This window comes from Symphalangus syndactylus, chromosome 9 (genome assembly GCF_028878055.3).
Source record: "Symphalangus syndactylus isolate Jambi chromosome 9, NHGRI_mSymSyn1-v2.1_pri, whole genome shotgun sequence".
Taxonomy (NCBI): Eukaryota; Metazoa; Chordata; class Mammalia; order Primates; family Hylobatidae; genus Symphalangus; species Symphalangus syndactylus.
Window position 1 is genome coordinate 87194424 of NC_072431.2, and position 27727 is coordinate 87222150.

Below are 27727 nucleotides of genomic sequence, written 5' to 3' on the forward strand. Positions count from 1 at the left end.
GAGGCTGAATCAGGAGAATCGCTTGAACCCAGGAGGCGGAGGTTGCAGTGAGTTGGGATCGTGCCATTGTACTCTAGCCTGGGCAACAGAGCGAGATTCCATCTCAAAATAATAATAATAATAATAATAATAATAATAATAATAATAGGACGGGAGATATCGGGAGAATCTACTTGTCTTTCTTACTACTAAGCCAATGATGTAGAAGCGCCATTCTCTTGTAGAAGCAGGAACTCTAAGCATAAAGTGATAGAGGAGCTCCTAAAAATCAGTGCCAGTTTCTCCTCTTCTGTGGCCTTTCCTTCATATTGTTTCTTTGGACACAAGAATTCTATTTGTGCCTTATACAGCTTCTGCTCTTCTAGATTCTAATAGGGTGCCTGATGTAAAGGAAAAGCCTTAATTCTTCAAGAGTTGGGTTCCATAAATCAGTAGCCACACTTCACCCTCCACATTGAGGTATCTTCCCCCTCTTAGGGCAGAACAGTCCTATTTGCTTTGAGGGCTCTAGAAGTCCTACCGTGCTGAAAGCATCACAACCCTGGCCTCTGCTGGACATTTGATGGCACACGGGTGTGCCATGGCCCATACCCAACACTGCACCACAATGCTGTGCTACCCCTGTGGCAGCATGAGTCCTGAGCCAGGGGAGGCAGCTGTGTGACTGTGGGAGCCACTGACTCGACATCTCTTCATTCATGAAATGACAGATGAGATGAAATCACCATCTCTACATTTCTCAGCCTAGATCTCTGATTTGATCTCTGGCAAAGCACAGAAAATGTGGAAGATAAGCTACTAAGGACTTACACATTATTGACTTTTAAGATTCACAGACAATTTCGGATTTGGAAGTTATTTTTGAAATGCTATGCTGTTGAAAGTGTTGGCATTTTGCATTACATAACTTCACAGTTATTTATGTGTAGCTACAATGAGAATAACAAACTGTCAAATTAAGGTTTTAGGATGATGAGTTGTGGTTACTTTTGTCTCAGTCAAAATGTCATGTTAACACCAGATCTTATTCATTCATGGAGTTTCGTAATACCTGATATGGCTACCCACCCCCTCCTCTACCACCCACCCTCTTCTTTTGTTCTCTCCAGTCTCCTGGTTATCCTGCCCCTTCACCACCTCCTCCTCTTCTGTTTGAGTTCCTCGTCTGCCTCCCCCCTGCCCCTTCTCACTGTGACTATCTGGTGCTCTCTTTCTGTACACAACACTAGAGTGAGCTTATCCACCCCCAAGGTGTCTGTTACCCCAAATCTACAACCCTCGGATTGTAGCTCGGATCCCTGGCTGAGCTTCAGACCCATTCATTCATTCACTGTAGACGCACATCCCTCTGGTGTTCCACACTCAGTAATTCCATCTTGAGCTTATTACCTTCTCCCCAAACAAGCTTCTCTTCCAGCGGGTACCTAACTTGAGGAATAGCATCAGCACTCACCAGCTGCGGGAAGATGCCCTTGTAAGGAGTTCACTCAAAACTAGATCTGGGCTGGGCATGGTGGCTCATGCCTGTAATCTCAGCATTTTGGGAGGCTGAGGCTGAAGGATCACTTGAGCCCAGGAGTTTGAGCCTGGGCAATATACTGAGACTCCATCTCAATAAAAAACCAAACCAAACCAAACCAAAAAACAAACCAAAACCCTAGATTCGTAGCCTAAACCTACTTGCCTCAAGTGCTAAACAAAAAACACTCACGATGAAGGTCAGAATGGGTGGGAGGGGACTGTGGCAACACAGAAGGTCACAGGCCAGTCTAGGGAGGGTGCAGATGCTTAACTCCAGCTGATTAGAACTATGTGGTATCACAGGCTCAGGCTGCCAAATTGGAGGCTTTTGTGAAAGAAGCTAGAAAGTTGGGTTTCAACTTGAAACTTCTACATTTTAAGTGTGGATAATCAATCAAATTTAAAACAAAACAAGGTAAATGAAACAAAATATGTGGCCGGGGGCAGTGGCTCACACCTCTAATCCCAGCACTATGGGAAGCCAAGGCAGGCGGATCACCTGAGGTCAGGAGTTCGAGACCAGACTGACCAACATGGAGAAACCTTGTCTCTACTAAAAATACAAAACTAGCCAGGCATGGTGGCACATGTCTGTAATCCCAGCTACTTGGGAATCTGAGGCAGAAGAATCACTTGAACCCGGGAGGCAGAGGTTGCAGTGAGCCGAGATCGCGCCATTGAACTCCAGCCTGTGCAATAAGAGTGAAACACCGTCTCAAAAAAAAAAAAAAGTGCTCTTTGGGCTGTTATTTTGCAATCTCTGTTCTTGATCAATAGTATCTACTTTTATTCAAGAACAATTTTTTTTCAGAAATAAATTGAATTTTAACTTTCAGAAATTCAGTTCAGCTAGTCACAGCTATTTGTGTAAAAATTTCAACAATGTATGCATCTCCATCTTTACATTAATGTGTGCATTATAAACATACTAACCAAGCTGATGGAAAAACCTTTAAGAGACCCAAGAATATTTCCCTGAGAACCAGTTAGTCAGATAAGATCCCTTTTACTTTATCAGAAAAACTGTGCAGGTTGTAAACTACTCATAACAATCCATTACTTTCTGTGATGTTAAATCTGGTGTTGTGTGTCTGAATGTGCAAATGTTGCAGAGCACAGACTGAAAGCAGAAGGCCTGGCCTCGGATGAACCTGGTGTTGAATCTGTTGACTCTTGTGGCCTTCCAGCAATTATAACTCGACTTTTGGGTAAACACATCAATTTCCATGACAGCTGATTCTATCACATAAAATAGATGAAGTACATTTTTCATTTAAATTGGTTTTCATAATTATAAGATTTTCAAAACAAATCCGTGGGAATGGTGAAACTTTCATAAAAATAATTGCCTCAGCATCCAACTTATTTGCATAATTTGTTTTGTTTGCAAAGACTTGAGAAAATTCACATAGAACAATTTCTTCTAGTTAACTTTCAACTTTGGCACTTTCAAAATTTTGAATAAATCTCCACTTAAAGTAAGGCAAGTCAACTTTCTCCAGCACCATGCCTGTATGCCTGTATGTATAATCCCAGCTTGTCTGTTGAATACAAGGCAGTAAGAATGTTGGAAGAGCTGGCAAAGATTATGCTGGAAACTAAAGTGAAATTACCTCCATGTAGATGTGCTTACATTGGTTGGGCATATGGTGTTACTTTGTCTTATAAGCACATAGATCTAAAAACAGGCTTTGATATTAACTTATTCACAAGTAGAAGAGCTTCTATAGTTGCAAATGATAATGACGTTTGTGTTTAACCACACCTGACTCTGCTATATCTCATGATTTTCTTCCATGGAATAGAGATGGCAAGAGAGGCCTTATTGTCCATTTTGCAGAAAAAAAAGGTCATGCAACAGTGGTCTTCAGTGTGTTAGAATCTGGCATATAACACAGTTGCTTGTATATTTTAATTATATTGTAGTTTATTAAAATGTGACAGCATATGTAAAAGTGAATTATGAATAATACACTTGGCACATTCTACTCACCAATGAGGTACATGCCAATCCAGTCCCCAGCGTCCACTTCCTCCTTTATGTCCCAGTGGATGACCAAGTCCTGAGAGTGCCCGATGGAATAGTAAGAGCTGCTGACCGTGAGCGTGGAGCGGCTGTCCGAGGTGACCAGGTCAGTGTCGCTGGTGGAGCGGGGAATGGTGACGCCATCATGGGGGCCGCCCCTGAGGTCCATGTTGTGGAACTGGTCGGGGTTGTAGCTGTATCGGAGTGGCTCCTTGCACCGGCGTCGGCTCTGGGAGTTTCTAGAAGGAGACGCCATGGCGGCCAGGCCTAAAAACCTGTTCTGGTACAGATTCTGTGGGAGCAAAGAGACAGTGTGGGAGCAAAGGGTTAGGGCACGCCGGCAACTCAGTCGCTGTCATCACACGAAAAAGAAAGATGTGCTGGGAGACACGCGCTGTGAGTGAGCTGCCCTGCTGGGCAGATCTGAAACATGGCATAGAGCATCTTCCTCGTGACAAAGGCTGCAGCTCTGGGTTCACACGGGGACAGCAAGAACAAAAACACAAGTGCACCAGGGTGTCCTGCGTTTCCATGCTCTGTTGGAATCTCTGCTTCTCCTGGCTCTAACCCACTTGATACCAGAAGGACTGGGATGTGCAGAATGACCCTGAAGGCGTGACTATTCCCCAACCAAATGCCATCCTTCGAGTTCTCCAACGTCAATTAGATTGGATCTGATTTTATCCTTCTTTAAGGCAAACGATGATTATCATTATTAACCTCTGAGTGATCCCTGCAGCATTCAGGTCCCTACACAGAGCCCAGAATTAGGGGTGGTCCCTGCTGGGTGAGGCAGTCACTCCTCCATTTACATCTTTCACTCTACAGAATGCCTTCGGCTGTATGAAGTTTCTATGAAGGATTTCAAACATCCTAGTACTCTTTGAATGCCATGATTTTCAATAAAATCCAATCTCAGAGGACTGTATCTCCCTTGGAGCCAACGTTATTGTAGAAAACGTTGTATCTGATGAGAAAAAGATGCATTTTTGTATTGTTTACAACTTTGAGCACTTAAAATGAGCCAACCTGATGCAGAGCACTAACTCGTTTTGGACACAGATAACTTTGAAAACACAGAAGGACAGGCAGCAAATAGAACTCATGCAGGGGATTTGTTTTTGAAACAAGCAAGGGTGATTCTGACTTCATCAAAGTATACTAAAATTGTGTTTAAATGAATATTTTTGGGAGGCCCTGGTTATTGAAGTTCATGTTGTTCTATATGTAGTTTTCAAGAAGAAAAGATTAAGGCCTAAAAAAGTGTTGACTCATGAAGTTTAGATCCCAGGAACTGTAACTTATTATGCACCTAATCAAATGCAAATTATTGACTTTTTGTTTACCAGTCATGATGAGCAGACTACAGCAACAGTCTATTCTTTCAGTTACATCAATCTGGTTAGCAGTAATTTAGGCCTGCACTTTTTCTATCCTCCAAGACCAGGATGTTGTAAAAAGTCTATTAGCCTGAGAAAGCACAGTGTTGGCATTCTGAGTCTTGGTCCTCTATAGCCATAGGGCAGGCAGGCCCTTTCACTCATCTGTGTCTCCTGTTTGGAATTCCTTTGGCCCTACTGGTGGTTGCTGTAGAATTACGACAGGCAGACAAGACAAACTCCAAAAAGCATCTCATCACCCTACTGGGACCATATTTCTTATTTTTTCAAAATGCTTGTCACTATAGCAGTATGAAAATAGATGGACCATGGTGTTGCCTGGAAACCATCCCTCCTCTCAGGAAGACTGGCAAAGCACTGAAGGCCAAGGAAGCAGGAACCACCCACCTATCTCAAGGCACCATGGCTATTCTGGGCAGTTCAGGGAGGATCTCAGTAAACTGACAGCCCTCCAGGAAGCTCTGTCCAGAGACCTTTGTAAAATCCCCAAACCGAAAGGCTGCTGCAAGAGCACAAGGTTTGTTTAGTTCCCACATACTTTAAGTGGGCTAATACCATCTTATAGTATTATGGAGATTCAAAATAATTATGAGTTAGACCATAATCAAAGCTGAGGCAGCGTCTACCAGCTTCCCAGCTGTGGGTCTATCCCTGGACAACTTAATCTTTCTGGACCTCGGTTTCCTCCTCTGTAAATGGGCTGTTGTCAGAATTTAATGAGACAGTGCAAGTCAAGTTCTTAGTATAGTACATACTCAATAAATAAAAATCACTTGCTAAGATACTACTGGTAATGCTTTAGGAAGGAAACCTCACTGAGACATAGGGCCTGGGCACTCAGCCAGGCTCCGTCACTGAACAGGCTTCCTTCATGTCACCCCAGAGTCCTCATTCTTATGAACTTGCATTAAATTCAAGAAACCTTCAGGTTTTCTTACAAAATCAAAGTGCCAAGGTTTAAATAGCCTAGTGTGTTTGTAAAGGTGCTCTATATACTGGTATTCAGGGGAGAGGCTCCTTTATTTGTAAGGTTTACGATTGAGTAGGATATATTTGCATTAATGATAAAGAGCCTAAGATAAAGATTTTTATGTACGTGGTTTCCATCAGGGCCTCAAAAGGATTGTAGGGTGTTTCTCTTTTGCTGAAGATAACAATTCTGCTATTGCATTTTTACCAAAATCCCCTGGAAACTAGAGAACTCTCCTGAAACTGTCAAATTACACCAGCGATCACTGTCCACACGGTGAGAGCAAAGGTAGAGAAGGAAACATTAGTCAAAGAAGACGTTTGTCAGTGATTACTGGATTGGAACGATGACATTTGTCCGGGGTAAGCAGGGCAGCCTCAAAGCCGTCCCTTGCACCCCACCCTCTCCCACCACCCTGTCTTTGCACACGTCCTCCCCATTCCTACTTGCAGGCAGGATCTGCACTTCTGCATCAGAATTATGCTCCAGCACCAACTCTGCTGTAACCGCTCCTTGCCTCCTTCCCATTCCCAAGAGTGGCACTTTCTGCTCCATGATGCACAGGAATCCCATTCTCCTGCAGGGATTCTTAGGTACTGTTGCTAATTGATCTGTCCACATTCACTCCTACACTGTGAAGTTTTCTCCTCTGTATATCCCCTGTACCTGTCATAATTCCTGCCACGAAAAGCCCCCAAAGCTTTAATTTATAGAAATTATTTTATTCAGTGATATCCCTTCTTGCTCCAGAAAGGGGGTAAGACGGCTTATAAAAATAGATAAAATGGCCAGGAGTGGTGGTTCAGGCCTGTAATCCCAGCACTTTGGGAGGGTGAGGCAGGCGGATCACCTGAGGTCAGGAGTTCAAGACCAGCCTGGCCAACATGGCGAAGCCCCGTCTCCACTAAAAGTACAAAAATTAGCTGGGCGTGTTGGCAGGTGCCTGTAATCCCAGCTACTTGGGAGGTTAAGGCAGGAGAATTGCTGGAACCTAGGAGGCAGAGGTTGCAGTGAGCCAAGATTGTGCCACTGCACTCTGGGCAACAAGAGCGAGACCCTATCTCAAAAAAAAAAAAAAATTACAGAAAGACATGATAATTTAGTAGTAGATGGTACATAGAAGAAAATAAAGATATGAACACAAAGTTATGTAGGAAGGAGGTGAACTCAAAATTGTATTCCATCATGTCCTAAACAGGTGTTTTATTAAAGACTCACAATAGTTGCTCCTTTTTATTTTTAATTTCCCAGCTTTATTGAGGTATAATTGACAAATAAAATTGTATGACTTTTAAGGTGTACAATGTGAAGATTTTATATATATATAATATATATTATATATAAATATATAATATATTATATATTATATAAATATATAATATATTATATATTATATAAATATATAATATATAATATATATTATATATAAATATATCTTTATATAATATATTATATATATAACATATATATTATATATATGTTATATATAATACAACATATATATTTATATATTATATAATATATAATATATAATATAATATATAATATATAATATATTATATATTATTATAATATATATAATATAATATATAATATATAATATATTATATATTATATAATATATTATATATTATTATAATATATATAATATAATATATAATATATAATATATTATATATTATATAATATATTATATATTATATAATATATAAATATATATGTTGTATTATATATAACATATATAATATAATATATCATATATGATATATTATACTTTATATAAAAGATCATATATTTATATATGATATATTATATATCCAATATATTTATATATTTTATACTATATATGTTATATAATATATAATATAACATATAATATATGATATATAATATACAATATATAATAATACATTTCACTATATATATAGTGAAATGATTACCACAATCAAGTTAGTTAGCACATCCATCCCTCACCTGGTTACCCCATTTTTATTTTATTTTGTTTTGGTTTGTGGTGAGCACATTTGAGCAAATGTCAACAGTTGCTTCTTGAACACAGCAGGTGGATAGAGCTGATTGCTCAACATGCAAGTCCTTTGTGGCTTTGTTTCTCCCAGGCATTCACAAGTGTTTCTAGCATATACTATAGACTCATCAGTCTGGAAGAAGCAATTTAATCATTCTCTCTTCACATCTGAACTGTGGGAGATAGATGAAGCTCTGTCCTGTTTTTAAATAGCCCTGGATAAAAGGCCACTCTCTTCCTAGACAGTGATTCCAATGTCTTACAACTCCGCCATTCTTCCTAACCTCTAACGCAGATCTCCCCAACAGGAGACCTCCTTTCTCTTTCCTCTCTGCAAAGGGTGGCCCTCCCTATCTCTGTATGTATGGGAAATCAACGGATATCACTAAATTTCTCCCAGCCTTTTCTCCAACCCACTAATAACTCAACTATCTTTTGTCTTCTTTTCCCTTTGGGGATAGACAATATAAACTGATAGGAGGACCACAAGAATATCAGCAATAGTTTCAATAACACCGTAATTTTCCAGTTATTTTTTGTAATCATGTGGCCCTAGTTACGGGCTATGTCAAGCATAGATTTTAGTTGACCCTTGAAAAAGTGGGTCTGATAAGTGAGCCTCTGAGAGCAATTTAAATACACTGTACAAAGTGCCCTGCTATGGGAGTAAAAACCATCTGCTGTTTTTTTTTTTTTTTTCCTATTTGTAGCAGAGGAGCCACCAATGTTTTGTTTATTTGTTTTGCTTTCCAACTTAAATAACATCGTGATTGTTGAAATGTTTTGAATTAAGTGACATGCTCTTTGTTGTTTTTCTTTTTTTCTTAATCTTGGAACAGGCCTTGTGGGTTTAATATGTTTTAAGATATTCTCGTGGAGTATAGCACATTAACAAAAACAAAACCTGAAAAAAAACAGAATCTTAAAAGCAGAAAATCATCACTTCTAGGGATGGAACATGTTATTATGCATGGATTTTTTTTTTAAGAACCTGGAGACAAAAGATTCTGCTCTGTCAGTTTCTATCTAAGTAATTAATAGTGTTTCTGTCTTGGAATATAAAGCCGTGAGTGAGTGCCATCTCAGAAATGAAAAGAAAGCAGACAAAGGCATGTCTATAATAGAGAAAATGACTCTTAAAAATTGCCTCTACGCCAAGGAATCAAAAATTGTAAGTGAAATACACAGTCCTTGAAGGAAGCTTCATTAAAGTATATAAGATGAGGTTATAGAAACTGGCATTATTTAGTTGGAAGAAAGAACGTAATACTTTTTTAGTCCATAGCAGATTTTACTTTGATCAAGAAGACGCCTGCAGCTTTTGCTATCCTGCACTCGGCTTTGTTATGCCACCAGGGGGGTAATGGAACTTAAAAAAAAAAATCAAAACTTATCTTTTTCTACAAAGGATTTGAGAAAATTTACAACCCAAGAAATGTATAATAGGAAAATACAAAACAGACAGAAATCAGGAAGTAGCAATATGAAGGAAGACAAAAATAATTCTGAGTATTTGCTCTATGCAGCGGACTTTTGTACAGCTCATTAAAACACTATCAAGGCCAGGCATGGTGGCATATGCCTGTAATCCCAGCACTTTGGGAGACTGAGGTGGGTGGATCACCTGAGGTCAGGAGTTCAAGACCAGCTTGGGCAACATGGCAAAACCCCGTCTCTACTACAAATACACAAAATTAGGCTGGGTGGGGTGGTTCACACCTGTAATCCCAGCACTTTGGGAGGCGGAGGTGGGCGGATCATCTGAGATTGGGAGTTCGAGACCAGCTTGACCAACATGGAGAAACCCCGTCTCTACTAAAAATACAAAATTAGCCAGGCGTGGTGGCACATGCCTATAATCCCAGCTACTTGGGAGGCTGAGGCAGGAGAATCACTTGAACCCAGGAGGCAAAGGTTGCAGTGAGCTGAGATCGTGCCATTGAACTCCAGCCTGGGCAACAAGAGCGAAACTCTGTCTCAAAAAAAAAAAAAAAAAATTAGCTGGGCATGGTGACGGGCACCTGTAATAGCAGCTGCTGAGGCTGAGGCAGGGAGAATCGCTTGAACCCGGGAGATGGAGGTTGCAGTGAGCCGAGATCATGCACTGTACTCTGTGACAGAATGAGACTCCGTCCCCCCAAAAAAAACAAACAACAAAAACACTATCAAATTTCACTATTCTCAGGTTGCTAGAAAACCCAGCTCAGAATGTTAATAAAAATTCTGAGGTCATCCATCGTGTGGCAGGAAATGAGGATTTGAGCCTGTGTATGGGCGATTATAAGAGGGCACTTTTATCATTCTTAAGCATTCTCTCCAAATTATAAAATGGATGGACAGAATTGCAGTAATTGAGATTCAGATACTTCTCTGAGCTTCTCGGCAGCCAAGAAGATAAAAGGAAAGCTTAGCTCTTATGATCAGAATACAGGGACTTTTTTCTTCCTCCAAGTTCTTAACAAAATGTTTCATCTTAGACTTTCTGTAGGAAACACAATGAAATGTGGTGAGTAAGATCTTAAGAGACTTTTAATCACGATTATAGTGGCAGATTCCTTGTACAAGGCTTTGACAAAAGCCAAGGTCATGGCAGGAAGAGAGTTGATTAGGGACTGAGCGACTGTGCTGTGTTGCCTCCTGACCACATTCCAAAGTCTACCTGGCTTAGTCACTTCCAGGGGAAGCTTATACCCCGAAGCTTCCACTCTGAACTCAGTGACTGTTCTCAGTCCTGCAGCTTCCTCTCTGGCCTCAGTGGAGATTTCGATCAGAGCCTGAATGAGATGTTCTGTCTAAAACTGCCTTACCTGTCAACTTATTTTTTTGTCAGTCTCCTCTACTTAGAAGGCAGGCACCAAGACAGCAGCCCGGCCTAGCTCCTTCAGGTCTGCACTTCCAGCAAAAGTAGTGCCTGGCAAGAACATAGATGATGCTCAGTAAATACTTTGTTGAGGCTGGGTGCTGTGGCTCACGCCTGTAATCCCAACACTTTGGGAGGCCAAGGCGGGCATATCACCTGAGGTCAGGAGTTTGAGACCAGCCTGGTCAACATGGTAAAACCCCGTCTCTACCAAAAATACGAAAAAATTAGCCACGTGTGGTGGCATGTGCCTGTAATCCCAGCTATCCCAGGAGGCTGAATCAGGAGAATTGCTTGAACCAGGGAGGTGGAGGCTGCAGTGAGCTAAGATTGCGCCACTGCACTCCAGCCTGGGTGACAGGGTGAGACTCCATATCGAAAAATAAATAAATAAATAAATAATTGTGTTGAATGAATGAATGCACGTGTGGGTAACGTGTGGGCTGGGGTGCACCTGGACATGGGGCTCTGCTCCTTGAGCTCAGGAACTCTTCTAGGCACTTATTTTGCCTTAAGCACAAGGCTTGGTGCCCAGAATTGCTCGAATTGAGTTCCTGGTTCCTGGACTGCATTAGGATGGGTCAGGTGTCCGGATGCAGGATCAGCAGAAGCACCGGGAATCCCTGAGGCAGCACAGAAGAAGTGGGGATGGCCTGGGCTGGAGGGTTTGGAGACAAGGCCAGGGCAGCTTTATCCAGAGCTCTATTTGCTGCTGGGCCCTGCTGGTCCTAACAGTCTAAAAGCAGAAACCTCCTACCCAACCCAATGGCAGGCACAAGAGATCACAAAAATCACTGCAGCCCACGCATTTCCTCTGAGTCACCACTGTTAAGGGAAACAATTCTTTAGGCTAAAAAGAAGGGCTCCGCCTTTCTGGGAATTGCCTTCATCACCTGTCAAATAAGAAGAAAGTGTTGGGATGAGATTAAATACTGCCCCTGGGTCCCCCTCTCCCTCTCACATCCTGAGATTTGAGTCCTGCTTACCCATTTGTACCTCTGCTTGGGAACTGCTGCGTATGAGGGATGTTGTGGGACACGGGCAGGTGTAGGGGCTGTGAGGTGGCCTTGACCCACTCTCAGGTGTTAGGGAGGAGAGTGGGAGGTGGCTGCTAAACCACCATCTCTGTCTAACCCTTCAGCTCCCAGACACCTGTTCCTGAAGCCTGTGCCTCAATTTGTGTTTTCAGCCTCAAAGCCATGTGCTAAAAAAGCTTTCTTTTGTGCTGGCCATTGTGTGGAAGAATATCACAGAATTACATAAACTAAATTGTGTGGGCTTCTTTTCTTTGAAAACGAAATAAAATCCCACTCATTCCTGGCTGAAAGGGAACATTAGGGGGAGAAAATTTTAATAAGTAAATCAAGCCAAGCCAGATAATATCCACACGGGAAGTCATGATTTAAAATACAAGGAACTTGTTAAAATGACAGTCAGACACATTATTTTAGGAACACATAATGCCTTATCGCTCAAAAAAAAATCCACCAATAAGTGTAAGATTGAACATCCCCTCCCACTTTTGACTTTGCAGCCCTTTGATGGCTGGTGGAGCGGGGGGCGGGGGGTGGGGTGGTCTTTGCTCCTTGTCGCTAGCACACCATTCTCACTCACATGTAAGAGAAACCAGCTGGAGGCCAGGCTCCAGGAGGGGCGTGAATGGACCTTTCACTGCTTTGCTCAAGTCTAGAATTGCTTGGTGCAGCTCTGGGTTATTTGGGAGGTTTATGTTTGGAGGTGTTCAGCAGCGAAGTTGCTGAAATCTGGGCAGTTTGTATGGGAAGAGGAATGGGCAGGAGGCTGTGGGCGTGGGAGAGGGAGGAAGGTGGCAGGCAGGAGGGCCTCGTCGGGTTAGCTGGGGCAAATTCCTGTTCATAATATTTAGCACCTCCTCTGGTTTACACAGAAAGGAAAGGTAAGAACTGGTATTCCTGTGTGTGTGTGCACGCGCGTGTGTGTGTGCGTGCATGTGTGTGTGAGTGGTGTGTGTGTAAGACACAGAGACAGAATGAATGGGAACTTATAGATGTGAGAAAGAGACCCATTTTTCCCTTCTCAATGTTAGGAAATACTGTTTCTTCCTCAGGAAGGTACTAGCCTGATTGAAAGTGGAAAAGTTTCCTCTTTACCTACTGATACCTGCAGAGGAAAAGGATGTGTATTCACCTCCCAGAACCATAGTGCGGCTCCAGGGGCCCAAGGTGCCCAGCTCCAGGAGCCCTGCGGACCACACAGGAGAGAAAGGGAGGTGGAGCTGCTGTGAGCCGGCCACATCATCCTCCCCATGCCAGGCATTTGTGAGGAGCCCCCATGATGACCTCAGCCTCACTCCATCCTGAGCCCAGCAGGGCGTGTGCTGTGCTGAGTGGGGTGACTGTGTCTCTTCCCATAACCAGGGCACCACCACCTGCTTGGCTACAGTCCAGTCTCCAAAAGCCAACCCACAACACTGTGAATCACACAGGAACCCACAGTGACAGTCATGGGAGGGTTCTGGGCCAGCCCCTCCTCTTATTCACTGGGAAGCTGAAGCCTGAGAAGGGCAGCTGCCTGCCCTGACCACGCAGCAGGGGAGCAGCAGGGCCCCAAGTGGACCTTGAGACTCCCTGCGGCCAGTTAGCTGCCTCATCCATGGCCTGAGCTGCCTGGCTTGAGAGGGAGCCTCAGGCTTGTTGAGAGCGTAAGCCAGTGTGTTTTCCTCCTCCATTCATGGTTGTGTCCTCATCTGCCTGCTATTAGGTGATGGGGCCAGACAGGGATTACAGTTCTAAGAAATACACTTAGGAGAGTTTCAGATGCAGTGCTGAGTTTGTATCCTCATTGAAATTAATACTCAAAAGCATGTTATCATTTGTCGTAGAGGCTCAAGGTGCTGTAAAGATGCTCTCTTTTAAATTCTTACATCCCCTGGGTGGTTCAACTCAGCATCTTTGGGTTTATTTTTAAGTAAATCCTGTCTTTGGTTTTCTTCTCCTGCTTCCTTTTTTTTTTTGACGGGGTTTCCGCTCTTGTTGCCTAGGCTGGAAGGCAATGGTGTGATCTCAGCTCACTGTAACCTCTGACTCCCGGGTTCAAGAGATACTCTTCCTTCAGTTTCCCGAGTAGCTGGGATTACAGGCATGTGCCACCATGCCTGGCTAATTTATTTGTATTTTTAGTGGAGATGGGGGTTTCACCATGTTGGCCAGGCTGGTCTTGAACTCCTGACCTCAAGTGATCCACCCGCCTTGACCTCCCAAAGAGCTGGGATTACAGGTGTGAGCCACCGCATCCAGCCTCTTCTTCCTTCCTTTAGCCCAGTCAATCAGGAAATGTGGATGGAGTCTTTAGTGTGTACCAGGCCTTGTGCTAAATGCTGAGTATGGATACAGAGAGGACTTAAACAGTGCTCATAGCCTCGGAGAGTTTGGTGTAGGAGGCAGACATTTAAGCAGTCAACTATGACACAATGGTGAGGGCAATGATGGGGTGGTGGGCATGGTCCCCCCTAGGAGGGAGAGAGATGCTGGGACACCCTCCCAGATGGGAGGACATGGAAGCTGGACCTGGAAGGAAGGGGCAAGAGCTGAGGGAAATGCAATCTAAGCAGAAGGAACTTCTCGTGTAAAAGCGTATCTTTACTAAAAGCATGCCGAGCTTCCAGATTCAGCAGAGCTCCTCTTAGCTGTCTGCCAGACAGTGTTGGGGGCAGCTGGAAGTATGTGAAAGGGGTCTCCCATGGCACACCAAGAAATAAGACCTTCTCCATTGGAGAGTGGGGGGCCACGGAGCTTTTGTTCACCTTAGAAACTTCACACTGCAGCAATGAGGGGGAGAGCAAGGTGGACAGAGCTGCTGTGTCTTGGGGAGCCCAAGTATAGCTCTCCTGAATGCCAAGGTCTACATGCAGGGAGAAGCTTTACCAATCAAGTGGTCCCTCAAGTCTAAACAAGTGGCACCTTGGCAGAAGTTACTGCCGAAGTAGCAGGGGCGGCTCCTTGGCGGGTGCAGGGACAGTGTGCAGCTCTCACCTCAGTGTGGGAGATCATCGTACCTGCTTTTCCAGATCACCCATCAAGCCAGAGGAAGGCCCCATGTTGGACTGCAGCTCTGATAAGCGTGCCAGTCATTGGGATTATGAACCATAATGCCCATCATCAGTACATAGTGGGGTTGAACCAGCAGCAGCAGCACTTTCCTGTTGTGATCAAAGTGCCCCAGATAAACACAGCCATATCTGATATAAATTCAGATGTCTCAGAGCATTTATGAGAGCAACTTAGAGCAGTGATGAGGAGTAAAGCAGGCATGGCCATTAGCAATATAAAGTCATCTCTCTCTCCTACATTTCATACCTATATTGGCAATATAAAGGAATCTCTCGCTCCTTCCACCCTTCTTCCACCCTCTTCTATCCCTATTCCACCCTTGAAAGGAGATAAAGCCAGTTCATATTCCAGATGGGGCCACAGGTAGCATGTTCCTTCCCAGGTTCCTTCCCTGTCATCACTCTGCCCACTCTTGTGCTCTTTCTAGCTCTAACTGTTGCTCAGTTCCAATTCTGGCTGCCACATGCCTTAGCCACACCAGGCTGCACCATCTCAGCACCAGGCTGTGATAGGAGGACTGGCAGAGGTGGTTTACATCAAGAGATTCCTATTGGAAGAGGAAGGAAATAAGGAAGAACTGGCAATATATGTATAGAATAGGCCTATCTGTAGTGATTTAGGATAGAATGGGGGAATTGAAAGGATAAGGAGGAGAATTAACCCATCAGCGTCTCCATCAAGCTCTCAACATTGATGGAAGAAAGAAATCACAAAGGGGCAAAGACAAAGCCTTGCTTTTTAAATGAGCCACAGGAGAATGGACACCTGTCTAACAGAGTAAGAGCTCCATGGGGAAAAGTCCAACAGCATCAAGATATCCCTGTAATCAAAACCAGCAAATCAGGTGATCTAGATGAGTGGCATATTGCTTAATTAGCAATTATTCAGGGGAATGGTAAAAGAAAGGAACAATTCTATTTTGAAAACAAAAAAATGGGATTTGATACTCAGCTCTGACAGCAAAGGAGAAATGATCACTAAGACTCTGTGATGTGGGCTGGGAGTGTGGAGGAATCGCCTCAGTCCAAAGTTTCACTGGGTTCTAGAAGAACATTAAAAGAAAGGGGACACTTAGCTACTATGATCTCTTAAACGTCTCAGACGACACTTACTGCTGAAATTCTTTAACATATTTAACAGAAAGTCTCTTCTGACATTTTCCACACAACTAACCTTTCTGATTTTTCAGAGCTAAAAAGAAGGGACAACAATTGAGGCAGTTTGGAAACTTTTTTTTTTTAAGTCTTTTTCTCAATTATGCAGGACTAAACTTGGAACCTTTGAACTCATGGACAAAAGCTATAGTCTGCTGTGGGATTTTGGACAGTGTTTTCAATTTTACAGATGAGAGAAAAGGCATGGTTTTCATGCAGTCCATCTCTTTTGCTTAGATGCCCGTGACCATCTCCTGAGCTTGTCTCTGATACACCAAAGATGCACCAAAGATACACCAAAGATACCGGGAAGGTACCAGCCCCATGGCCTCTCCCACCGATTCTGGCCTCACGGAATCTTTGCTCAGCAGTGTAGTATAGGTTCACATTAAATTCCATGAGATAAACAGTTGAATTGGTGCTACCTCCTTGACTCTCTGTAGCAATTATCAGATGGCAAACCAATGATTATCCTCTCACTAAGACATTTTTCACTTGTAAGCTGATGCTTAGACATCTCCGGCCTCAAGGATATGGTAATATATTCAAGGGCACTCACTGCCATTTCCATTGGTTACAAGACAAGCCGTCTATGTCCAGACTAATAGGAACTCAGTAGTCTCAATGATCTGGATATTTTAGAATTTCCTTTTCATTTGAGGCTTGAATTAATTATTCAGATAACATCTCTAATTTTCCATTTTACCTTGTACGTGGAAAACAGCAGAGATTAAAGTGTGGTCTCGCTCCGGAGAATAAGAGCTGTGAATAGAGCCTCGAGATGCGGGGGTGGCAGACAGAGCCTGCACCTCATGGAAAGTGGTGGCAACGGAGACCAGCTCATTGCAGTGAGGCCCCTGGCTTGCCATTCACACTGCTCCTCAGGCTTTCTACAAAGCTCCAAGAGACTAAGTATTAAAAGGAAAGAGACAATGAAAGTAATTTGGGTTTTTCCAAGAGGAAACATCAGTTCTGAGGAAGCTAGAGCCACAGGTACATGCTACTGAGTCTTAACGCCCCACATACTGCAAGACTTGGGCTTTGCTCTTTGCAAAGGACAGGTCTCATTGCCATCAGTCATCAGAGATAAAGTCAGTGCCTTAATTATGATCCCCAGTCGGAGGCTGCCATTCGACTACTGCTTTATTAATACTACTTGGAGGCAGTTAGAAGCACATGTCAGGGGGACTGTAAACTGCTAAGGGTGCATTTCCCAGCAGGGCTTCATTTATTTATTCAGTCAACAAATGCACATGCCAAACCCTGGAAAATGAACTGAAATAGAAATGATGGCCTCTGCTCTGGAGATTTAGGACTTATCCATGTGAAAATTTAATAACTCCAAATATTCTATGGAGTTTTCCGTACCTAATTGCCAAAATGAGGTTGTTAGAAGAAAGCACTACTGCAGGGAGAGAGTGGGGTGAATATTCCAGACAGGGCTCATGGTGCACTCTATTCCAACTAGAATATAAAAGTACCAGGGCACATACTCTAAGTCCTATCCAATCGAAATTGTTTTTTTCCTATTTTTCCCCAGAAACAGGGTCTCACCCTATCACCCTGGCTGGAGTTCAGTGGTGCCACTAAAGCTCACTGCAACCTCGAATTCCTGGCTCAAGCTATCCTTCTGCCTCAGCCTTTTGAGTAGTTGGGACCACAGTCATGTACTATCATGTCTGGCTAATTTAAAAAAATCTTTTTCTAGAGACAGGTCTCTCTATGCTGCCCAGATTGGTCTTCAACTCCTGGCCTCCAGTAATTCTCCTGCTTTGGCCTCTCAAAGTTCTGGGAGTACAGGCATGAGCCACCATCCCTGACCCAATTTAGTTTTTTTTTTAGAAAAATCACTATGTTGTTTTCTAGTGACTCCACTGTATATATGTTTAAACTGCCATCTTATAAACACATTGGAGAAGAATCCTTAGAGCCAAACCCAATGCAGCTGTATTTTTCAGTCTTAGAGTGTCCATCAAAATCTGGGCAGTAATTTTCATCTCGATTACAGGAGCAGAGGAGGCATGATGGATCCTTGCTGTGGCTGCTGCCTGGACATCCCTGCCAACCGCCTTGGAGAATGGCTCCTTCTGAGTGTGCCTGAACCACTCCTCTCCTTGGCTACCACTCTGAGTACTATCCCTAGAGAATATTGGCCACACACACCCACAGAAGACATGTTCCACATAGTCTCTGCTTTGCAGCATGCAAAAACAATCTGAAAGATGATAAAAAGCAATTTTCATAATTAATAAATTTCCACCTGCTGATTAGGAAGTGTTAGAAATAAATAAACAAACAAGAGTAATTGTGGCATTTTGGCAAGGGTTCCAACCTAAGGACTGAAATGTGCCCTTGCTCTGACTGTATCTAATTCAGTTCAATTGAACAAACATCCATTGAATATCTATTGTTTGTAAAGCTCTGGGCTAGCTGTTGTTCAGCATATGATCTCTGTTCTCAGGTCAAAACAAATGAAGCAGAAAAAGCTGAATGCATGAGATGAAAACAAAATTAAAAATAAAGCAGTCTTCTTCCTGGAGATTCTAATTCAATAGGCTGGATAGGGCCCAGGCAGCTATATTTTACCAAGCATCAGCTCAGCCTGGTTCTGACCAGCAGGCAAGCACTCAGAAGGAGGCCATCACTGTCTCTAATTGGTGGTTGTCAAAAAAAGCTGCAAAGAGGAGGTACAGTCACCTTGAGATATTTCAACAACAACTGCATGTTAAGTGCCTTGAAGGCACAGGTCAGATTTGGGCAAGTGGAGGACACAGAAGGGGGATGTTTCCAGCAAGGAGCAGAGCTGGGGAGGCTGCAAAGTGCACCCTGAACGGCTGGCTCTCTTGAGAGATGTCAAGAAGAACGCTGGAACAGTTCTTTTCTAAATGAACTCATCAGCCTTATTTTTTTCCATTAGTTCACATTTGGCCTCATTTCTCAATCCAGAATGATGCAAAGGAGCCATAAACCTGAACTGAGACAAAAAAAAAGTGACATGGATAAATTTTCGTTGGACATCAGAGCACCAGGGATGAGAGAGGAGAGAGGAGGGCTCATGTTTCAACTTGAGGCTTCCGCAGCTGTGTCCACAGCTGCGCCGCCAAGTTCAGAGTTGAGCATTCATGAGTGTGTGTCTTGTCATGAACCAGGGGCCTCACTGTCACCACTAGGAGGACACACCATAGACCTTCCTGGGCATCAAGAAAAGCTGAGCCACACTCTGCAAATTTCAAAGGCCTGAGAGAAGTCCAGAGTAGGGATGCTAAAAATTTGAAAAATACAGAAAATTAAGAAAAAACAGCAAGGCCCCATAACTATGCAACACAGAGACTACCAGAATAATTATGCAGAAATATTTCCTGCATTTTTCCTTCATGCGTTTTACAAGATAGTTGGGACCACACATTTTTGTATTCTGCTTTTTTAAATGGTTAACTATTATAGTAGAAGAATTCCTCTTATGTGATTACAAATATATCACAAAATTATTTCAATAACCATAACATTTTAACACATGAATATTTATAATAATAATTAACAAGGTAATTCTATTTTTGTAACTTTAGGTTGCTCCAATTTTTCTCCATTATAAGTAATGCTAATTAAGCAGGCATGACCATGAGCCAATGAAAATATCTAAGTCAAAAGCAGCAATTTGTCTATAGCTTTGAGTTTTTAAAAAATGATTAAAAACAATATGTCAATGTCATAGATGCCATTACTTTTGGAAAAGTTTATTGCTTCTTTCTCTGTTTATCTGGTATGAGTTTAAACGGGCTTACAATGAAAAGGCTCCCTTACCAAAGTGATGTAGGAATTATTGCTTAGAGCTATGAGACTGAGAGATAGTGGGATATAAACAAAGGTCTCTTCGAAGGTCTTTAAAGGAGCTGGAAAATATGTAGGTCAGGCAGATGTTCCACTGCTGCCACCAGCCCCTCCTCCACCACTCCTCCCCTCCCCCTTGGGCCTCTTGCCTCCCTGCCCTCTGGTCTTGTCTTCATTCTAGGGAAAGTCTCCCTCCAAGAGCAGGCTGATCCAGGCCCCGGGGAGCAGGACCTTCTCCGTATTCAGTATTGGTGTCCGCATGGAGGATGGCATGACAGTGGAACATCCCTGAACATAAAGATTGGGAGAGTGAAAGGAAAATAAATCTCAGGACTTTAAAATCACTAAGCCACAGGGAAAATTCATGCTGGGAATTGTCTTGGGCCAACCTGCCTCCTATTCTATTCCTAAATAAGATAGCTACAAAGATAAAAAAGCCATATACCTCCCTCACAATTATAAAAATGATATACACCTCCCTCCCTCTCCCACAAAAGGAAATTCCTTGTGGACAAATAACAGGCAGAACTCAAAGTCGTCCCTCTGCTCACACGAGACAATGCATACCTGATTTTTTTCTTTTTTTGCCCTATTGTTTCGCTAAGCCAGACTAAGGCATAAGTGACTATTCCTGTAAATTGTGTATTCAGTGAGAAGCTAATCAGAAACTCAAAAGAATGTAACCATTTTTTTCTTATCTGCCTGTGACCTGGAAGCCCCCTCCCTGCTTGGAGTTGTCCTGCTTTCCGGACTGAATCAATGTACATCTTACATATTATACAATGTACATCTTACATATACAGATTGAAGTCTCACGTCTCCCTAAAATGTATAAAACCAAGCTGTTCCCTGACCACCTCGGCTCATGTTGTGAGGACCTCCTAAGGCTGCGTCATGGGTGCATCCTTAACCTTGGCAAAATAAACTTTCTAAATTGATTGAGACCCGTCTCAGATACTTTTTGGTTTATGGGGACAAAAGCTTTTGAAGTCAGACTGACCTGGGCTTAAACTCTCTTCCACCTGCTGCACAATCCTGACCAATGATTAGGCTCTCCCAGTGTCAGCAGGTTCAATCAAATAAGTGTTGACCCCTTTAGGAAATGTTGCTACAGCCACAAAACTGGAAGCTGGGACTAGGATGGGGACCGAGGAGCCAAGTATTAGCCAGGTGAATAATCTGTTTTTTCTGACTGTATCCAGTGAGACCAGGAGGAGCTAGTCTTACAGCAACAGTGGCAGCTGATTTCCTCAGGACTTCTGGAAGGCTCCTGGGAGGCTGAGTCACTTCACCTCTCTCTGACAAGAAAATGCTATCTTAGAAACACCCTCCCTCTCTCATCCTCCCCCCTCCTGCCATGGGAACAGCTAGTTGCAGGACTATTGCCATTGTCTTGGAGATCTTCCCTGTTGTGGTCACCTGTGCGGATGTACATGTTGCTCTTAAAGCCAGTTAGTGGACATGCCAAAGGCACCAGAGCCTCTGTGGTCCTAGGAGATGCAGCACCCTTTTTCCTTTTGGGAGTGAGCAGCTCAAAGTGTTTGGAAAACAGTGAATTTCACTGAGAGGTTTCCACTGCAATGCACATGAGACTTTGCCCCTGCAGCAGTGGTCCCCAAACTTTTTGGCATGAGGGATCGATTTCACGGAAGACAATTTTTCCAAGGACAGTATGTGTGGTGGGGGCTGTTTTCAGAATGAAACTGTTCCACCTCAGATTATCAGGCATTACTTATATTCTCATAAGGAGCATGCAACCTAGATCCCTCAGATGTGCAGTTCACAATAGAGTTCATGCTCCTACGAAAATCTAATGTCGCCGCTTATCTGATGGGAGGTGGCGCTCAGGTGGTAATGCTTGCTTGCTGCTGCTCACCTCCTGCTGTGTGGCCCAGTTTTTAACAGGCCATGGGCTGGTACCAGTCAGTGCCCCAGCGGTTGAGGACCCCTGCCCTAAGGGTTTAAAGGTTATATAATGCACTACAATTAAAGTTTCTAATTTAAAAAACAAAATCCTACCACCACACTAGAGGCTCTCTTCAGATCTGGAGCACTCCTTTAGGCATGTGATGCCAAAGGTTGAGGACTGAAGCTACAAGCAATGGCGCGTTATTTGATACACGTATCTGAGGCAGCAGAATAGGGTGTGGAGCCAGGGAACCTAAGGTTGTTTCATGCCAACTTCCTAGAACTAAATTGAAAGGAAAACCCTAACTTTCCATGCTTAAGTAACAAAAGGACCAGAGGCTACTCCCTTTGACCTTTTCTGCACTGCAGATGGGAAATTGGCTGTTCGTAACCAATCAGACTGATTGCGGGCTACCACTTCAGTTACAGGAGGTGAGCATGAAGTGGCCAATGGGAAACCTCTAGGGGGTATTTGAACCCAAGAAGATTCTGTATTCGGGTCCTTGAACCGCTGCTCGGGTCCGCTCCCACACTGTGGAGTGTACTTTCATTTTCTTTTTTTTCTTCTCTTTTCTTTTTCTTTTTTTTTTTCTTTTTGAGACACAGTCTCGCTGTGTCACCCAGGCTGGAGTGCAGTGGCATAATCTCGGCTCACTGCAACCTCCGCCTCCCGGGTTCAAGCGATTCTTCTGCCTCAGCCTCCGGAGTAGCTGGGACCACAGGTGCCTGCCACTGCGCCCGGCTAATTGTATTTTAGTAGGGATGGGGTTTCACCATGTTAGCTAGGATGATCTTGATCTCCTGACCTCATGATCCACCCACCTTGGCCTCCCAAAGTGATGGGATTACAGGTGTGATGTACTTTCATTTTCAATAAATCCCGGCTTTCGTTCTTTTGTTGCCTCATTCTTTCTTTGCTTTTCTGGGCATTTTGTCCAATTCTTTGTTCAAAATGCCAAGAACCTAGACAACTTGCTGTCACAACCCTCTACTAGTGACATATCCAGATTTTGCCTTGTACTATCGTAGGGGCTGAGCTGAAGACAAAGCCCTCACACCCTGCTGGGAAAGTTTGCCTCACACGCAAAACTTCAGAGAAGAGCCCCGGGTGCTGGGTGACGTGTGCTGAATGGAAGAGGTATGTCACCAAAGGCCACCTTCCTAGCTCTGTTTCCAGCCCTCCTCTCCTCACACCTCACCGGTTACTGCTCAGCTGTCCCCTGAGCTCTCTCTCAGGCTCTGGGCCACACTTGTGCTTAGTCCTTGGTGGGGAATTTCAGGTGGCACAGCAAAAAATACAACTGGCTTCTATTCTACTCTGACTTTGTGACCCTGGGTATTAGTTGGGCTTCAGTTGTTCTTATAACTACACCTTTGCCCTGATGCCTTGTTATCAAGGCTGGTTCCCAGGGGCCTTGTGATACAGAGGAGAGAGCATGGGCTTTGGTCTGGACAGACCTTTGCACAAGTGCTGGCCGTAAAACTTAACTAGCAATGTGTTCTTATGCAAGCTAGTTGGCCTCTCTGAGCCTCCATTTCATCAGGTGAATAACCATCCTGGCTGGTTGTGATGGGGCTTAGGACACATTATCCTAAGATACGATTGTAGGAGACCAGAATACGCCACCCCAAAATATGCCTCTTTGGCATAAGGATTATTTTGAGCTGTTTATTTTGAGAAACTGCAGATGCAGAGAAGCTCTGAAACTGTTACCCTTTTGTAAGAGAAATTTACATCTATAAAGGAAATCTCCATTTGTAAGAGTTTCTCTCTCTCAGCCCCAGGAAGAGAAGAGTGACCCTGAAACACTAGAGACTGAATTAATGGAGAAGGCAGGGACTTAAAACTGCATAAAAAGCCTTACCTTTGTTTAAAGTGCTTTTCCTGGCCACCTCATCTTAACTGGGCCTTTCCCTCACCCTTCTGTCTTTGTATTGGAGAACCATGGTATTTAAGCCTGATTTCTAAGATAATACTTTGAAATCTACTCAAGATTTACCCATTTCTCTGAGTTTTCCCCCATGTACAGATGAGATACACATTATTCAACTTCTGCTTGTTTTTCTCTTGTTAATGTTAATCTGTCTTTTGTTAGAGGGAGTCCTAGCTAAGAATTCATACAGAATTGTAGAAAGTAAAAAGTTTCCTCTTCAAAGTTTCCTTTGTTGTTGAAGAATAAATCATAAGTGTTAGAAATAATAGTTTCTTTTAAAGACTAACTTCCTTCAAGCTTCCTTGCTTTGTGCTAATAACTCTTTGTTAAGCCCTATCCTATGTAGCTGTTAAACATAAAGGAATAAGTACATTCTATGTCCTTGTACTTTAACCGAGATATTTGTGCAGGACACACTCACAGGAACATTCCAGCTTGCAGCCTATGCCCCTTCCCTACTTGGCATAAGCAACTTCCTCTTTTCCTTTGTTCTCCCTTGCCTTTACCTATTTAAAAAAAGTTTTAAACTGTTAGCCAATCAAATTCAGTTTAGATTGTGAAGACTAGCCCTAGCCAGTGGATGCAAGACACAGCAGTAAGGATGACCCAAATGCATAAAGGATAAATATGTCTGCTTTTCCTTTGTTCAGTGTACTCTTGTAGCAAGACTGCTAGCGGGTGTACCCTTTCTGCAGAAAGTAAAAATTGCCTTGCTGAGGGAATTAAATTTATGTTCGAGTGCTATTTCTTTGTAGTACCATGGAACAAGCATTCTGTTTCTAAATAAACATTGTACATATAACAGTGTGGAGGAGAAAACTATTTTTCCTCCCTGCAGATCTAAACAGTAAAGAGAACTGAGGTGGGGTGCCTGGCTCCAGCAGGCTCTTGGCAATGATTCATGTTACTACTGTTGAGTATTCTCCATATGTAGTCTTCTCTTGATGGAAACTTCATCCTGGCTCCTTTGGGATGGGGTCCCTGCCTTGTCCTGCTATTCTCCCTGGACTGAAAACTGCTTCTGGAACTTGGTCCCACCATGGCTCTTAGGTCTCCACCATGACAACAGCCGGCTTGGATCCCAAGCACTGCCTCCCTGGGCCCCACCATGGGCACTCATGCGGGGGACTCCCTGTTGGCTTCAGAGGCCCTCTGACTGCATGGACTATCACCCGCTACTTGTCACTGGGGCTCTGGACATTATGACGTCCCTGTCAAGCTCCTAGGGACTGTAAACCAAAAATAAAACTCAGATATCACCCAACTGACGGGATGGACCCCCTCTTGGCCAGGAGGACCCCAGAGAAACCTGAAAAACGGAATTCCCATCCATGACAAGAAGGGTGGCTGGACATGCCTTGTTACACCCCCTCCCTTCTGGAGTTTAGGCACAGGCTAACCAGCATTAAGGTTAAAATCACAAGACCTCTATTTTATAGACAGAACAGGCTCTTTGTGGCAATAAGATACCAATACCAAATTATAAACGAAACCTAAAGCCATACAATGCAAGTCACACCCTACGAACCATGAAATCTCATTAAACAGGCTTTTAAAATTTATCCTGGTGTCATGTGGCTTACTTTCCAAACTGACAGTGGTATAACGTCACATGACAGATAGCAGACCCTGAAGAAAATAAAAATATTTTACCCCCAAATATATTTCTTTGACATCTTTTGAAATGGCCCTGCAAAGCTGTCTTTTGAGGGGGAAATCTGCATCTGTAGAGAATCTCCATGAATGCAGACAGGCCTTCCCTTTCTAGACCTTTCTTAGATCTAGGAGAGATTAACTAAGAGTCTGACACCTTAAGTTCTGAAAAGAGACATTTACAATCTGTCTTTCTGAAGCCTTCCACCTATAAGGCTTCATCTACATAACAAAGGCCTTGGCCTCCATAACCCGCTTTATCCTAACTCAAGCTTTCCTTTCTACTGACTTCAAGTCTTTAGACAAAGCTCAACTCTCTCAACCAATTGTCAACTAAAGAATCCCTAAAACCCATCTATGACTTGTAAGCCCCCACTTCAAGATGACCTGCCTATTCCTGCCTAACCAGTGTACACTTTCCATGTACTGATTTATGTCCTTTCCTGTAACTCCTGTCTCCCTAAAATGTATAAAATCAAACTGTAACCACCTGGGCCACACTTTCTCAGGGCCTCTTGAGACTGTTTTCCAGGCAGTGGTCACTTATATTGGCTCAGAATAAACCTCTAAATATTTTACGGAGTTCTGTTCTTCTGTTAATAGGACCACCTATGGGCCAGGCCAATGGGCATATGCCTGATCTACCAATGGTGGCTGGATGACTGTCCCCAGGGTCCTCGTTCCTCCTCTTGACACTAACCCATGACCTCCTGAAGTCCAAGCTATCATTCAGACAAGTAAGAACATCAGGGAGGTCTCATAAAGAGGCTGGAACCCAACCCCTGTAAGGGTAGAGCTGCCACTGCATGTAGGGACAGCTTTAGAAAGTGCTGGAGGCTGGGCGCAGTGGCTCATGCCTGTAATCCCAGCACTTTGGGAGGCCGAGGCAGGCAGAGCACGAGGTCAGGAGATTGAGACCATCCTGGCCAATATGGTGAAACCCCGTCTCTACTAAAAATACAAAAATTAGCTGGGTGTGGTGGTGCATGCCTGTAATCCCATCTACTCGGGAGGCTGAGGCAGGAGAATCACTTGAACCAGGGAGTCGGAGGTTGCAGCGAGCCGAGATTGTGCCACTGCACTCCAGCCTGGTGACAGAGTGATCGATACTCTGTCTCAAAAAAAAAAAAAAAAAAAAGGAGAAGTGTTGGAGATGGCACTCCATTCTTTGACTGGATGGGAATTGGGAAATGCCTAGTACCAGCCAGGCACTGTTGTAGGCCATGGGATAAATTGGTGAGTTAAAGAGACAAAAGGCCCTGCCTGTGTGGAGCTTGTATTTGACTGCGTATAGCGCACCTGGAGATCCCCATGACTAAAATATAAGAATAAGGCAAGAGAGGTAGGCTGGGGCCAGGTCTGGGGAGCCCTGAATGTCAGCAGAAGAATTTGTCTTTGAGCTGAATTACCAACAGTGGGTGAGATGAACCACTGCACATTTGTCAGGAAGAGTGGAGAATAACAGGGCAAAAATGAACTTCTAGAAAAATGTCTCTGACAAGAGAGGGTGGGTGAATAAAGACAACAAAGCCTTTGCACAGCATTTTCCAATTTATGAGAGGCTTTATCAGCTATCATATCTCACAGTCCTCCCGGGCTCTGGGAGTCAAATAAAGGCCCGGTTCAGAGACAACCCTGGGCACTGAGGGAGGGACTAGCCTGGGGCCACAGGGTGAGTGAGTGGAGAGCAGGGCCTCAAAGCTCTGCCTCGTGGCGTCTCATCTTCTAGTCTGTATATTTCCCTTTCCCAGCAAAGACTGTATTTACCAAACACAGTGCACGTTTTCTCTTTAAGGAGGATGTTCAACTTAAAATTATGGAAAGCTTTATTACAATGTTTGTGGAAAAATGTCAAGAGAGAGGAATACAGTATTGCCTGGGGATTTTTTTCAAATACACATGGCCACCTTCCTCCCTCCCTGCTCCCAGATTTTGACAGTGTCACTTAGATGTATCTAATTTGCAAGAGCTCCAGTGACTCTACTACCTACAGCCTTCACTGCAGCATGTCCAGCTAATTCCCCTCCTCTTCTCATTGAGAAAGTTCAGTCCTGGTGGTTTGGGCTGTGTGTTTAATTGCAAAAGCCCTAGAGAAAGAAGAGATGTTAACATAACAGTCTTGATGAAACAAGACAAGGGGAATATGTTTCCTGTTTGTAACACACAGAAAATCGAACAATGTGTGCTGGTGGGTTGCTTTCCTCAACTATCTCCGTCTACATGGATATCTAATATGCATCTCAAGTCCACCTCCAAAAACAAGTTCTTGGTTATCCCAGCCTTAAATGTGCTCTTCCCCATCTGCGTAGATGGTAACTCTATTCTTTCAGGTACCAGACTGAACGCCTAGAGGCATCCT

General features: G+C 43.5%; 1 protein-coding gene across 6 annotated transcripts in view; it reads right to left on the bottom strand.

The window, feature by feature from the left end:
• The window catches only part of HECW1 (HECT, C2 and WW domain containing E3 ubiquitin protein ligase 1), a 473895-nt gene that overhangs the window by 260593 nt on the left and 185575 nt on the right, over nt 1–27727 (bottom strand). For all 6 annotated transcript variants that reach the window (XM_055293321.2, XM_055293322.2, XM_055293319.2 and 3 more), the window contains one exon: nt 3515–3839. In XM_055293321.2, the coding sequence (XP_055149296.1) occupies nt 3515–3839 (325 nt within the window). The remainder of the gene's footprint in view (nt 1–3514; nt 3840–27727) is intronic.